At 39.9% G+C, this 13,957-nt stretch overlaps 2 protein-coding genes across 4 annotated transcripts; one reads left to right on the forward strand and one right to left on the reverse strand.

Annotated features, from left to right (window-relative positions):
- The first annotated feature begins 864 nt into the window (after positions 1–864).
- zc4h2 (zinc finger, C4H2 domain containing) lies at positions 865–9,904 on the forward strand. The gene is made up of 5 exons (XM_008287434.1): positions 865–1,038; positions 1,710–1,881; positions 2,147–2,319; positions 8,640–8,802; positions 9,162–9,904. The coding sequence occupies exons 1-5, from the start codon at positions 986–988 to the stop codon at positions 9,273–9,275; spliced, it is 675 nt and encodes a 224-aa protein (XP_008285656.1). The 5' UTR covers positions 865–985; the 3' UTR covers positions 9,276–9,904.
- Positions 9,652–11,192, reverse strand: LOC103361370 (uncharacterized protein C8orf48). 3 transcript variants are annotated; one of them, XM_008287433.1, is made up of 4 exons: positions 11,098–11,192; positions 10,709–10,964; positions 10,458–10,608; positions 9,652–10,360 (listed from the first exon to the last, which is right to left on the reverse strand). In XM_008287433.1, exons 2-4 carry the CDS (start codon positions 10,949–10,951, stop codon positions 10,245–10,247), a joined length of 510 nt encoding a protein of 169 aa, XP_008285655.1. In that variant the 5' UTR covers positions 10,952–10,964; positions 11,098–11,192; the 3' UTR covers positions 9,652–10,244. The 3 variants fall into 3 exon arrangements, with proteins under 3 accessions (XP_008285655.1, XP_008285653.1, XP_008285652.1); XM_008287431.1 differs by having other exon boundaries at positions 10,709–10,969; XM_008287430.1 differs by having other exon boundaries at positions 10,709–11,192.
- Between the last annotated feature and the right edge of the window lie 2,765 nt (positions 11,193–13,957).

Raw genomic sequence — 13,957 nt, forward strand, 5'->3', positions numbered from 1 at the left:
CATATAAATATATAGATGTAGGCACACACATTTTAGCAAGAGTGCTCTTGTTATAATTGTGATGTTATTGTATCACCTCCCACATCTGTTCCAGTTGCTGGAACTTGAAGTCCCACAGGATCTGAGCTCTGCCGGGGACAGATGTTCGCAGATCACAGATGTTACACGAAAATATAGGCAGAGGACACGACACAGCAGAATACAGCATCTATCTATCTATCTATCTATCTATCTATCTATCTATCTATCTATCTATCTATCTATCTATCTATCAACATCCAAAAAGGTAAACTTTATTCTATATTTATTACATGTGAGTGAATTTTTAAAGCATTAAAAAAAAGTTATTTCCACAGATTGATGTACAACTTAATTACACATTTAATACTTGGTCGGTCACTTTTTTTTTTCTTCTTTCTTTACCATATATACATATATACACACTGTAAAGTAGTTTCACCTAATACTGCTTTAAAGTGCATCAGTCATATTACTTACAATGATAAATGACTCTGAACATATTTTCCTGATCTGAATGCATGACTTCAGAGTCATTTCCTCCTCTTGGTGTTGCCATTTTATTGCCATTTTTAACTTGATCTAACAAGAATAATTTCACTAGTTGCTCCAGACCTGATAGGCAAAGTTAAACATGCCATGACACTCTGACAATCATGCAGACTTCTGGTTGTGCTTTGGGGTATTTTGACTTATCACAAGCACATCCGGAGTCACTCTTACTGACCGTGTGTAGTTCAGTGGTTTCCATCCCACAGTTTCAGAGGAAGGGTCCAGTTGGTCCCGGGCTGTGCAGCTGAGGGGGGCTCAGGGTTCAGCTCGTCTGTACGTCGCCGCCGTCTCACTGTGCGGACGCGTGCTCGTGTGCGCGCTCACGCCGGCTATTGTGTTTTTATCAACAAGGAGAGCACCGTGGCCTTGCGGGTAACCCGACTGGCCGGCTGAACGACGAGGACACTCTTGAACCATGGCGGACGAGCAAGAAATAATGTGCAAACTGGAGAACATCCTGGAAATACGGTAAGACCCGACAGCCGGATGTATTTAACGGTCGCCAGATGTGTGTACTGACAAAGCTCACCTTAGCTAATGCTAGCTGTCCGAGCATTAAGCCCCTGCGGCTGCGCTTTTGTTACTGAGCTAGCTAATATTAGCCCGTCTGCTGTGGATCCTGTCATTAATGGGCTTGTGCCACTCTAGTTTTACGTCTCAGACAAGGGTTGGCAGACGGGTTGAACGAGAGATAAATACACACAAACTTGTAGCTTAAGGGCACAATTGGTTCATACATGCAGCAACATTCCAGATGTGAAACAACAAAAATGCCAGATGTGCGCTGCTAATCACTGCTGTGTGTAAGCTAGCTCCTTAGCTTAGCCGTCTGTCATGAACTTGCTATAACAAGAGTTGGAGAAAGGTGCTTGGTTGCCTTCCTTACAGCAAGAAATCTCTATAATAATTGTATATTTAATGAATTAATGAACACAATAAATCAATTTGTGGCCTGAGTGAACTAATTGGATGTGTCATTCTGTTTATTATTAAGGTATAAAGATCTTATAGTCTAAAAGAGATGTAAAATAATGTTTACTTAGGTCTGCTTGTTTGCAGAATAAAACATTTGCCACTTTTATATATTTTTTTTGTCTGGGAGGGAGTAGCGGAGACAACCTTGTGTCCTTTGTCTGCAGGAATAAGACCATCCAGATGCAGAAAATCAAGTCGCGTCTGAAGATTGAGTTTGAGGCTCTGGAGTCTGAGGAGAAACACCTCAAAGAGTACAAACAAGAGATGGATCTCCTCCTACAAGAGAAGATGGCACATGTGGAGGAGCTGCGTCTCATCCATGCAGACATCAACGTGGTGAGTGGATGCTGCTCTCGTAGATGAGCACTCTCTGTAGAGGAAATGCCGCTGAAATGGCATTTCCACTGCCAGATGAGTGTAATTTCCCTACAGCGCAGAGAATAGCAATGCTACACCAACAACGCATAATAAAGATGCAGTGAATGCATTTTATTTTGAGTTATTTTCAGTGTTAAAGATGTTATGTCTCGGTGCCACCTTGAACAATTTATCCTGAGCACATTGCATTTATTTCTCAAATATCAACCCCTTGTTCTTTCAGATGGAGAGCACTATCAAGCAGTCAGAGAATGACCTAAATAAACTGCTAGAGACAACTCGCCGCCTGCATGATGAGTACAAACCACTGAAGGAGCATGTCGATGCCCTGAGGATGACTCTAGGTCTACACAGACTCCCTAACTTGAACGAAGAAGAGGAGAAGCTGTCCCTGGAGTCAGTATCCGCACACACACACAAACAGACACACACACACAAAGTGCATGAAAGGTCAACGGAAATTCTTTTGAACAGATGTCGTTTGATAGAGTTCGGAGAGAATTTACAACCATGTCGTCGACAATGCTCTTAAGACTCTTCTTGTTAACAGATGAGCTTTTATGCCTGGTTTCTTGCAGATTAGAACATCAAGGGTTTTGTTCACATGAGCCCCTTAAGCACACCACAATCATTGCTCATTTTACTTTTTTGCCAAAATCAAAACAACAAAAATACATGAAAATATATTTTTCCTTTCTCTGTTTTAAAATCTTTTCTTCTAAGCTCCTGTACTTCCTTAGCTATCGTGCTTGCTCACCTTGCCATCACCCCTAAGTTGATATCAGTTCATCTGAGGGTTGCTCACCGCGAGATAGGACTTTCATCTGATAAGCCGAATGAATGCATGGCACGTGTAGAAAACATTATTTTTCTTATGCGTTGCAATGAAAATGCAATTTATCGCTCTGCATTAATATTGAGTAATTATTGTCATTTGGCATGCCTCACAGAATAATTACAGTAACAGGTGACATTTCAGCGTGCATCAACATAGTGTGACAGGATGAAATGCAATTAGAAGCAATTATGAAAAAGTTCAGATTGCTTCCTGTGAACAGCTCAAAATAAACAAGGGTCTTCTGGTTTATGCGTGACCACCAGTGAAAAATCAGATAAGATAGACGTAATCTGTGCAAAATAAATTATCTAAGAACAAAGTCTTGTTGCACAACACATGCAACAAGTGACGAAGATGAAATTTGGTCACGCCCAAATTTTCCACCCATTTTAAGAGAACCGCTCCAGGATACTTTAGTGTACGATATCGTTGATGAACTACAGTCAAGCAGCAACAAGCTACACTTTGATGACAACATCTGTGTAAGAGTGATACAGCAACAACAGAATTCAAACTTGAAATTTGCTATTAATATCTAAAGACTAAAGCAATGAAAGGTAGTAGATCACCTGTTGGACTAATGTTCCACACAGGTAGCCTAGAGGTAGTCAGACAAAACCAGGTGACAGACAGCAATCTGGTGGCTACAAAATAAAAAAAAAAAAGTTAAGAGGAATTCGGTTGATGTGTTGTCGACAGGCTTAAGCACACAGCGATCAACCCAACGCAGGGCGCTGTATTTCAAAAAGGGGAGGATGTATCAGTGAGGAAAGTAGGACAGGAAATGCTAGATCAGATGTCTCAGGTTTATTCTAAGAGGGCTAGAAATGCTTGGCTGTCAATACTTGAAATGAAAAGGTCCCTGGGATGAGACAAGAGGAAGAGTTTGTGCATATTTTAATAACACCTTCAAATGTCCAGAGTGTACGATTAAAGCAATGGTTGCGTTTTATATACATCTAGATTAATGCACTTTTTGGATCTGAAGTGTTTAAAGCTGAGGTGCACTCAAGAAGCTACAGTCACAGATTTGTTGAAGCTCAGGATGGTATCATGTGAGGCTGCAGGGAAAATGATTTTTACTAAATAAAGCTTCAACAGTGAAGAGCACCACTGTAGTGTTTTGTGACTGTTTCAAATTGTAATGCCCACACGTTTCTTACTTTTTTCTTAAACAGAAAATAAATGCAGAGTCGTTATAACACAGACAGCCACAGATATAAATCACAGAGTAAGGCTTTTGCTGCCATTTCTGCTGCACAGTGAGAGATGCTACAGGGTGCCAGAACACTCCACTTCTTCTTTCTGCACATGCATGTGTTGAAATGTGTACATTTTTGGCTCACAGGTGCTGGAACTTTTTGTGTAAGAAGTTCACAGAGAGGGGTGGGGTATGTGATTTTTTTTTGCATGGTTTTGCTTCAGGTGATCAATGAAGGTTTTGTGGTTGCTGGGATGTCATAGTAGACAGAGACATTGACATTTTTTGGACCAAATTTGCACCATCATATGTCTGGTTTGTGTTGTTCTATCAAATCAGGGTTGCACCATTGAAGACCAGATGTACACATAAACGAGCCTACAAAGTTTCAGGACTCCAACTACATTACTTCTCAAGTTATGGCATTTCAAACATTAATCTACAGCAAACAAAGAAACCCATGCAGATGACCTCACCTCTCTTCAAGAATTTCTAAAGCTCAAAAGCTAATGTTTGATGAATTGGGGCAGAATGATCCACTGATTAAAGCACAGGGATAGTTATACAATTTGATAAGTAGCGTGACCAAAGCTGTGAAGGAGGAAGGAATGTGGAACAGAGCTTTATTGGATCACAAGTTGTTTAGTACGTTTGAGAGCGGAAATATGACACAGTCTGGCTGTGAGGGACTGAGTATCGCTTCAGCGGTAAATTTTCTTGTTGTCGTCGGTGGTCAGGCAGATTTACAGGGTCGCTTTGACCTCTCACAACAATTCGATCAGATTCACGACTGCAAACGCTCCCTTTTGAAACTGCGGTAATTGTATTTCTGAGTCGCCACTGACAATTATTTTCCTTGATTAAATTGTCAGTTATTTTCTTGATGAATCCATCAGTTGATGGAAAATGTCAGAAATGTTGTGTCAGTAACGCTTTCCCAAAGCCCAAGATGGAAACTATAATGTCACATATAATCAGTTTACCGTCACAGAGGAGTAAAGAAACCAAAAAATACCAACATGAAATCAGATTATTTTTATAGTAGCAAGCTAATTAATTCGTCATTGCATCTCCGTTGTGTAGATCTTCTGTGTAGGACTGTCGTAAAAACTACCAGCCCAGGAACAAGTTGATGCCAGAATTCAGAAAGCACCAGTTTTTGTGTTGAACTGAAAACACCACATGTACCTTAGATGCTGCAGGTGCTCCACATGCTAGATAACAACAACAGCAGCAGCATGTGGAATTTCATCGGCGGGTTCTGTTTCTGGATGTAAACTGAAGCTTGAGTGGTTGACGGACAACGCTGGAATTCTAGTTGATGCTTCAGATGCAAACACAACTCCATTGTGTTGGAGGGGGGCAACAGAGAAACAGCTGTAGATGTCTAGCTAAGTCAAAAGGACATTTAGGAATGTCTTTAAAAAAAACAAGTTCTTGGTGGTATTGTGAAAGACTTTGGAATATGTTCACATTTAAAAAAAGAAGTGTCTGATAGATATTATCTTGATAAACAAAGTCTGCTAGCCTGTTCACAAGATCCCTATTTCCCCTCCAGCTATCCAGATGCTCTCGGTCCAGAAACTTGTCTAAATCCTGCTGAGGAGTAAGCTCAAGTTCCCGTTAGCCGCAGCATTTGAGGTACATGTGACGAGTACACAATCCAGCAGCACAAACCGCAAACATCCATCAACAGTGGATGATTGTACAGCTGAACACAGAGCAAATCATAGTTGATGGTCTCAAAGTATGAAAGTGAGGTTTGTCCTGATTATGGAGCAGGAGACCGGCGGGTGTCACAAGGCGAAGCTTTGGCCTGCTTAATTTCAGCGTGCACACTTTGCTTTGTAGGAACGTGTGAAAGTGCCACTGACCAGCAGCTAAGTCTGAGGAATCGACCGATATGTTGGGTTTTTCTTTTTCGTTTCCGTTTGTTTTTTTTTTTCTTTTTTCCAGGTCTGATGCTGATATAACAAACAAACAGTTATGAAATTGCCAGAAATCTGTCAAGGCTAAAATGCACTGTTCTGTCACATATCCGGCCCACTGAAATCTTAAACCATTTCTTGTTTTTGTTTTCTAGAGACTGTTTCGGGGTAATTTGTGGCTGCTTTCTAATTTAGCCTTTAGCTCTTGGCGTAGCTTTAGCCACCGTGAAAGTAACTAACATCAGATGATGGCTATGCTTCTGACTCAGTTTTTTACAGATTGTGTCTCTGCTGCAGAGACTTTACCACCAGTTAAATACTGCAAAATCTTACTTTGGGCAAACATTATGGTTAGTCCAGATAGCGTTAGCTGCAGGCCAACAGGCACATCAAAGCTGCTAGTGGTAGCCTTACAGGTAAAGGTTGCACTGACACCTGCAAGGAAATTATTCTGGCATTTTCAGTGTAGTGGTGGAACTGGGCATGCTGGTGGTGGTCTTACAACTTCAGCATTATTTGTTGCCTCACCTTAGAAAAAAGCTCTGATCTGTAAATGCGCTAGCCTGTCATTGTCTGGGGGAACAGTAGCTTTCAGTTGATTGGCTGTTGTTCGTGGGTAGGGCATTGTTTTAGCCTATAGACAGAGCGAGAGCTGGCTGCATCAGAGCCAAAGTATTTAATTTACTTTATTCATTATTGGTTAAAGGCTGCAAGGTGGCTTGGTGCTTAGCACCGTTGCCTCACAGCAAGAAGGTCGCCGGTTTTGCGTCCCGGTGAGGACACTCGGGATCTTTCTGTGTGGAGTTTGCATGTTCTCCCTGTGCAGCGTGGGTTCTCTCCGGGTTCTCCGGCTTCCTCCAGAAACATGTTGAGGTTAATTGGTGATTCTGAATTGTCCGTAGGTGTGAATGTGAGTGTGCTTGGTTGTCTGTCTCTAAGTGTAGCCCTGTCAGCTGGAATAGACCCTACTGAGGATTAGGCGGTATATAGATGATGGATGGATGGATTATTGGTTTATATAAAATAACAATAACAATAATTAGCCAGGCTGATAATCGGTTGATCCCTACCAAGCATCACGTTCTCTATATACCAGGACAGTTGTAGAAAGATGGACTACATCTGAGAATCGTTTTTCTTCCAGCCTATGGATAAAAATACCGACTCAGTTTGCTCGTAATGACTCTGCCAAATTGTAACTGATCTGGTCCCTCACTCACAGGCTTTACCAGGGTTTTTCCTTTATAGAAGTTAAATTCATATCTATTTTTTTTTGCCCCCCAGAGGTTCCAGGCACCCCACAGACAGATTTTAGCCAGCACCAAAATTATAAAAAAAAGAAAAAGGGTAATTTTTTAAAACAGTTTTGTTAACAAGAGCTCTATTTACTAAAGCATAATAATGTCATGTTGTTCATCAGGTATGCAGAAATATCAGAAAAGCTGCAGATTTCATGCGGTCTAATCGTGCTCACTGTCTTGCGTAGTCTCCTCCCAAAGGCCCATTGTGAGCCACAAGAAAAAACCCCAGATGTCTCTAAAAAATATGATGTTCCTGCTCACTTTTAGGAAAACTTTCCGTCTTGTGAGCACTTAAGGGAATGAAAAAATGAATTTAATTTTTCAATTTTTCAAATTGTGTGTTTTTTTTTTTTTTTTCGAGAATATTTTATTCGCCGCAGAAATACAAATTTTTTTGTCTTCAAAAAATGAGAAGTTTTGATTGTGAGGAAGAGTGCTGAACCAGTGCTGCCCTGTGTGCTGGCAGCATTGTTGGCAGGCTGGCTCCTCGGTTTGGCTGTGTATTGTGTGGAAGCTTGGGTGATGAGTTCATTTCTAGCCAGGTGGTAGTCGTCTCTCCTTTCCCTTCTTGGTGGCAAACTCCTTGATGTTGTCTGCGAATACGAGACGCTTGCAAAGTTGCGGCTTATCGCTGTTGTTGGTTAGGAGTTTGACACAACTCGTCGCTGTAGGATGATATCTGTTGGGGGGACTGTCGCATGTTTATATAAGTAATTGGACTTAATAGTAATAACTGTGATTGTAACGCAAGATGCGATGGAGGAGGTTCGGAGAAAATTAAATCGCACCTCACAGGCCTGTGGGTGGGGGGAGCTGGGGGACATGTTCCGATACTATGTAAGCGTGATATATCGGCACAAAGATGAAAAAAAATGAAATATAAAAACATAAAACGGCACAGAATCCATATCAGTCGTATTAACCGTGGTTTAATGCCGGTGTTAATGCTTGTAGATGTCCTTTGGTGGATCATGTTCAGGAGAAATGTAACACATTAAATTTGTTCTGTGAATGCTCAAAACTCTATCACAGGCTTATTTTGAGAGAAACCAGAGAGCGTAATGAAATGGGATATCACTTTTTTTTTTTCCTTTTTTTTTTTGAAAATGGGCCAGTCAGGCATAAAGTCCAAGGCCACATTTCTGTCCCAGCCCTCCCCTGCCCACACACACTGACACACTTGCACGCATGCAGACAAACAATCCCACAATGGCTGTGCTTTTGCCGAGAGTTGTACATAAAAAAAGAGGATGTGTTAGCTCGACTATAATGTTCTTCAATTTTAAGTCTCTCCCCCCCCCTCTTTTTTTTTTGTGTTTGGTTTTGCCGCTCCTCATCTCTTGATACACAGACTAGATGGGGGTAATCTCAACTGTGATGTGATTCATAGGCTCTAGATAAGAAATCGCAGCTAGCCGAGGTTTCTGCCTCTCTTTGCTTTCAAACAGTTACTTTGAGAAGCAGAAAGCGGAGTGGCAGAAGGAGCCGCACGAGCCCGCCATCCCAGAATCCCTCGCTGCCGCCGCCGCCGCAGCACAGCAGCTCCAGGTGTCCAGGAAGCAGGACGCCCGCCAGACGGCCACCTTCAGACAGCAGCCGCCGCCGATGAAGGTATCGATTCTGCCGAGAGCAGCTGCGGCAGGGATGGGAAAAATTAAGTTTGGAATAGCGAGTGGAAGTCGTAGAACATCCAAGTTACGGTTAATTTGGCTGCACTTGAGGTATTTTCCTTCATAACGATACAAAAAAGCGCAGAATTTCCAAGATGTAATTGGCTCCAAGTTGCACCAAAAAAACGGACAAAATGGTAAGGAAGCTACGCCAGGCACTAGCCTCGCATTAAATTAATACCAGAGTAAGCTTAGCCACACGCTACCGGACTGCTTGTGTATCAGTACAACACAACAGGAAAAGACAGTGAATGATTGCTCTAAATTCCTCCCCCCCACCCCCACTCTCTCTCTCTCCAGGCTTGCTTGTCCTGCCACCAGCAGATTCATCGTAATGCTCCCATCTGTCCATTATGCAAGGCCAAGAGCCGCTCCCGCAACCCAAAGAAGCCCAAGAGGAAGCCAGATGAGTAGACCCCCCGCTCACACCTTCAGCAGCGTTTTAACGGCAACTGGTCCTATGTACATTTCTCCATATGACTGAAATAACAGGTCCATGCTTTCAGGACGTTCTCCACACTCTAAACAAATCGTCTTAGTAATTTGTTCATAACCTGTCAACAGCTGACTGAGGATCTGGTTCATGTCATTTGGTTGTTTGTGTTTCTCAGTGCTTTGGATGTGTTTCTATGTAACTGTATGACTTCCATAGTAGTTTACTAGCCCCTAAACATTGTAACTGCAATAATTGCAAATTTGTCCAGATAATGTTGCCCCCCGTTGTCATTGTTTATTGCCTTAGATATTTTACTGTACTTCCTTTTTGTTTTGTTTTCTTTCTTTCTTTTTGTTTTTTTTGCAGTGCATGCCTGCTGCCACGGCTGTCTGTTGTGTATTTTTTGTGCCAATATAAAAATCGAATGGGTTCAAGTGCGAAGCTAAAATACAACAAAATGTTGTTTTAATGTTTACAGTGTTCAAGTGACCACCAAATCTGGAGGGAAAAAAAAAAAGGAGGAGGCCAGACTCATTTTGCTTTGAATAGTGTTGCGTGTTTAACTTTAATACAGTGATAAGAAAAATAAATTGCTGTTTTGTACTAACCTTGTTAGCACGTTCTTTTTTATACTGAAAACAAAGGCTAGACATTTGTTTGTGTTATTTAGCGGCGGCGTGAACGTAAACACAGCTGTAGCCGAGCAGGGCAAATGGGTGGGTTTAGCCTGTGTTTGAAAATAAAGAGGCAGGAATATGTTTGACTCCACCACATCATTGTCCCTTTCACTGTATTAATGCTGTGCCCGTCATGTCTGCAGCTATCTGTCTGAAAAAGGACAGCGAGGTCTTGCTAAATGAGTTCCTGTAGCGTTTTTGTCAGGGTAACCCCTCATTTCATCTGTTGCCAGGGCAACTCCACGTTCCTTAGTGGTTGCTAAGGCAACCTCAGGTTGCTGTGACCCGCATATCTTCACTAAGTAGTTCCTCCCAAATCCAGTGAGGGGCATCGGTGGGCTTTGGGAGATTTTTTTTGCACCAACTCCCTTCAAAAGTGTCCAATCCTGCGATGGAGACAGAACCAGACATGAGTTCTGATCAGGCCAGCGGACATGAATACAGGCAGGATAAGTGACACTAAAGCTGATGAAAGTCACTCACTCTCTCCTGTGTGTGTGTTTAGTCTGTCCGTCAGTGTTTGGAACTGCAGTTGTGTCTTCTTTCTCCTGATAAAAGTTTTCAAGGCCAGAGAAGCCTGTTGCTGCTGGCAGGCGCTGCAGGCTTCGGGATCGTGGAGCTCCACCTCTGCAGCCTGTCACCAAACACACACACACACACACACATGGCCACACTTTTATTATTTTCTAAACTCTTAATAACAGCCACATGGTTACAGGAGGACGTTTCCTAACCCGCCTCATCCGCTCCTTCAGAGTTTTGATCCTGAGCATCGCGATGAGCTGAAGGGGGACCGGACTCGGTTCTGTGGGAACCGGAGGCGGCTCGGACGGATCTCTGCTCCCCGTCCCGTCGCTGCCTCCGGCCGCTCGGGGGCTTTGTCTCCTCCGGTTCTCCTCAGCGGACCGGAGGAGCTTATTTCGGACACGACTGATCGTCTGTCTGCAGAAGCTGCTCACGGCTTCGTCCTCGTTCATGTCGCGCCTGAAGCTGATCTGTATCGTGATATAAGCGACGCTGTTACGTTTGTCGCTATGGCGCTAAATTAAATTAGACGTTTTTATTATTTTTTTTTAATTATTTCTTTTTTTAAAGAGAAAATAAAACGTGTATCTGAACTAACCGTCGTCGTTCAGCCAAACCGAGCCGTAAGTAAAGGAAACGTAGAAGTAGAAACAAAGGTCAGTGAGAACATGTCTGTCCCTGAACAAAGCTGCTTCTTTGTGGACCGGAGCCGCTGTTCAGGCCACCAGCGCGTCAGTGGCGCCATCTGCTGGTCACACGTGTTTATTATTATTATAGGCGTAACACCCACTGATGTATTCATTAACTACACATGGAATAAAACTTGGTTTGGTTAAAAAAAAAAAATCCATAATAAACCTCAATAATGTGATAGTTTGATAAATAATGTGATAAACAGTCCCCATGACGGATGAAGATTCAAGTCCTAAAAGCAAAACAGCTCCAGAGCAATTATTAACTGTATTATTTAAACCTGCTAGAACATGTTTAAATGTCTGTGGTAAAAACGAGACTTTACATTTAATTAAAAATAAATAAATAACTAAAAATAAATAAATAAATGTCATGAAGTGAAACTACATATGTATAAAAAATATTTAGTATTATTATTATTATTATTATTATTATTATTATTATTATTATTATTATTATTATTATTATGGACAGATTCCACATAAAATAGCACTAAATAAAGAGTCACTATGAAGGGAATTCAGCCCTTATTTATTTTATTTTTCATCCCTGCTGTGACAAAGACATTTCCATAATAGCCATTATATTTATTTAATCATGTTATAACATGTTAACAATGTCTTTGGTGAAAAGGGTACTTTACATTTAAATAAATAATAATAATAAAAAAAATTCATAACAGTAACTGCAACTAAATTTGCTACAATTGTTGTATTAGTAACCAATACTGTACTAAAAATGTAATCAGATTTGCACTGAACTTGATCAAAATTGTGATAAAATAATGTAAATAAGCTGATCAAATATTGTAATAAGCACCCTATAAATAGGTTTGGCCGCACAGCAGCTACAAGTAATCCAGCCATTGTTAACTTTATTACTTAAACCTGCTAAAACATGTTTAAATGTCTTTGGTATAAAAGATATTTTACATTTAATTAAAAAAAAAAAACCCGACACAATAAATGTCAATAAGTGAAACTGAAATAGCTAAAATATTACTACTGGTCTCTTTTTAAATTTTTTATTCTGAATATATTTTTCATATAAAACAGCACTTTAGCAACTTAAAACACAGTAGACGTTTCTAAAAACCTTTTTAAGTGTTTTCACATTTTCACATTTCACAGACACAGGCGTCACAAAGTACATTCAAGATGACCCGTTCTATTTAAATGTTATATATGATTATTGTAGGTTCATGAATGGATGAAAATGTAATGAAATACAATAATGCAATAACTTGATCAACATTGTGATAAACAGTCACCATGACTGATGAGGATTCAAGCCCTGAAAGCAAATCAGCTCCAGGGAATTTAGCCAATTTTCAATTTATTATTCTCCTTGTTACGACAAATTGGAATATCTTGAGTGAAAACGACACTTAAGTTACTTTATATTTAATTAAAAAGCAAAAACAAACAAAAAAAACATAATAAATATCATGAAGTGAAACTACATTTAGTAAAAAAAAAATTTTTTAGTGCCCATTAATATACAAAAAAAAATTGCAATGAGCCTGATTGAAAATGTAATAAAACCCAATAATGTAATAAGTTGATCAATAACGTAATAAAGATAAATAATCTGGGGGCTGAAAGCAAAGCAGCTACAAATAATTCAGCCTTTTAAAACATTGTTATAAACGTGTTATGACATGTTCAAATGTGAATTTGGTGAAAAAGATACTTTACATTATTAAAGATACATAATAAATGTCATGAAGTGAAACTGCATTACCGCTCTCTTTTATCATTATTATTATTATTATTATTATTATTATTATTATTATTATTATGGATACGTTCCACATAAAATAGCCCTCACCTTAAATCACAGCAGACATTTTTCACATCAGATACTTCAACGTGTCACAGCAGGCATCACAAATCCCACTAAGGATAACCCCGTTCTATTTGAAGGTTACGTTATACGTTTATGAATCAATTTCAATAAAATATTCAGCATTGTAGCACCTAATGGAGCGACAGTCGACTAAAATGTAATAAAACGTGCACTTAACTTGATTGAAAATGTAATAAAAACCTAAAAATGTAATAACCTGATCAATAATGTAATAAAGAGTCGCTATGAATAATTCAGGTCCTGAGAGTAAAGCAGCTACAGAGAATTTAGACATTATTCACGTCATTATTTAAACCTGCTAGAACATGTTAGCACGTCCTCGCTGAAAAAGACACCTCAGCTACTTTACATTTAATAAAAATACATAAATAAAATGAATGTCACGAAATAAAACTACATCTACTATAATGTAAAATGCCATTGAGTTAAATGAGAACCCTGAAATGACTCTGGAACTGGCCAAACTAAATGGTATGCAGCCATCATGAATATTATTTATTAGACTTTTTCTGCTTTTCTTGTTGCAACGTGTTAAAATGTGATAAAGTTCTACCTGTATGTGACACGTGACGAGTATTTATAATTTAATTTAAATAAAATAAACATCATTGTAGAACCTAATAATGCAATAAGTTACTGAAGGTGTAAAAAAAACATGTGCACCTAACTTGATGGAAAATGTCGTAGGACCCAATAGTGTGATAACTTGATCAATAATGTAATGAGACATCCTGACTGAAATCACAAAAACATTTCTATCGGTGGTGTAATACCTCTCAGGTGGCAACTACTGTGGATGGATGTTGTAATATGACTTTTATCTGCAGTCCAGAGTTTTACATTTTGCCGTTTTTTCTGTACATTGGTTTGAAATGGGGACTCACTGGTTAGCATCG

Source organism: Stegastes partitus, unplaced genomic scaffold, assembly GCF_000690725.1.
Source record: "Stegastes partitus isolate 25-593 unplaced genomic scaffold, Stegastes_partitus-1.0.2 Scaffold500, whole genome shotgun sequence".
NCBI classification, from domain to species: domain Eukaryota; kingdom Metazoa; phylum Chordata; class Actinopteri; family Pomacentridae; genus Stegastes; species Stegastes partitus.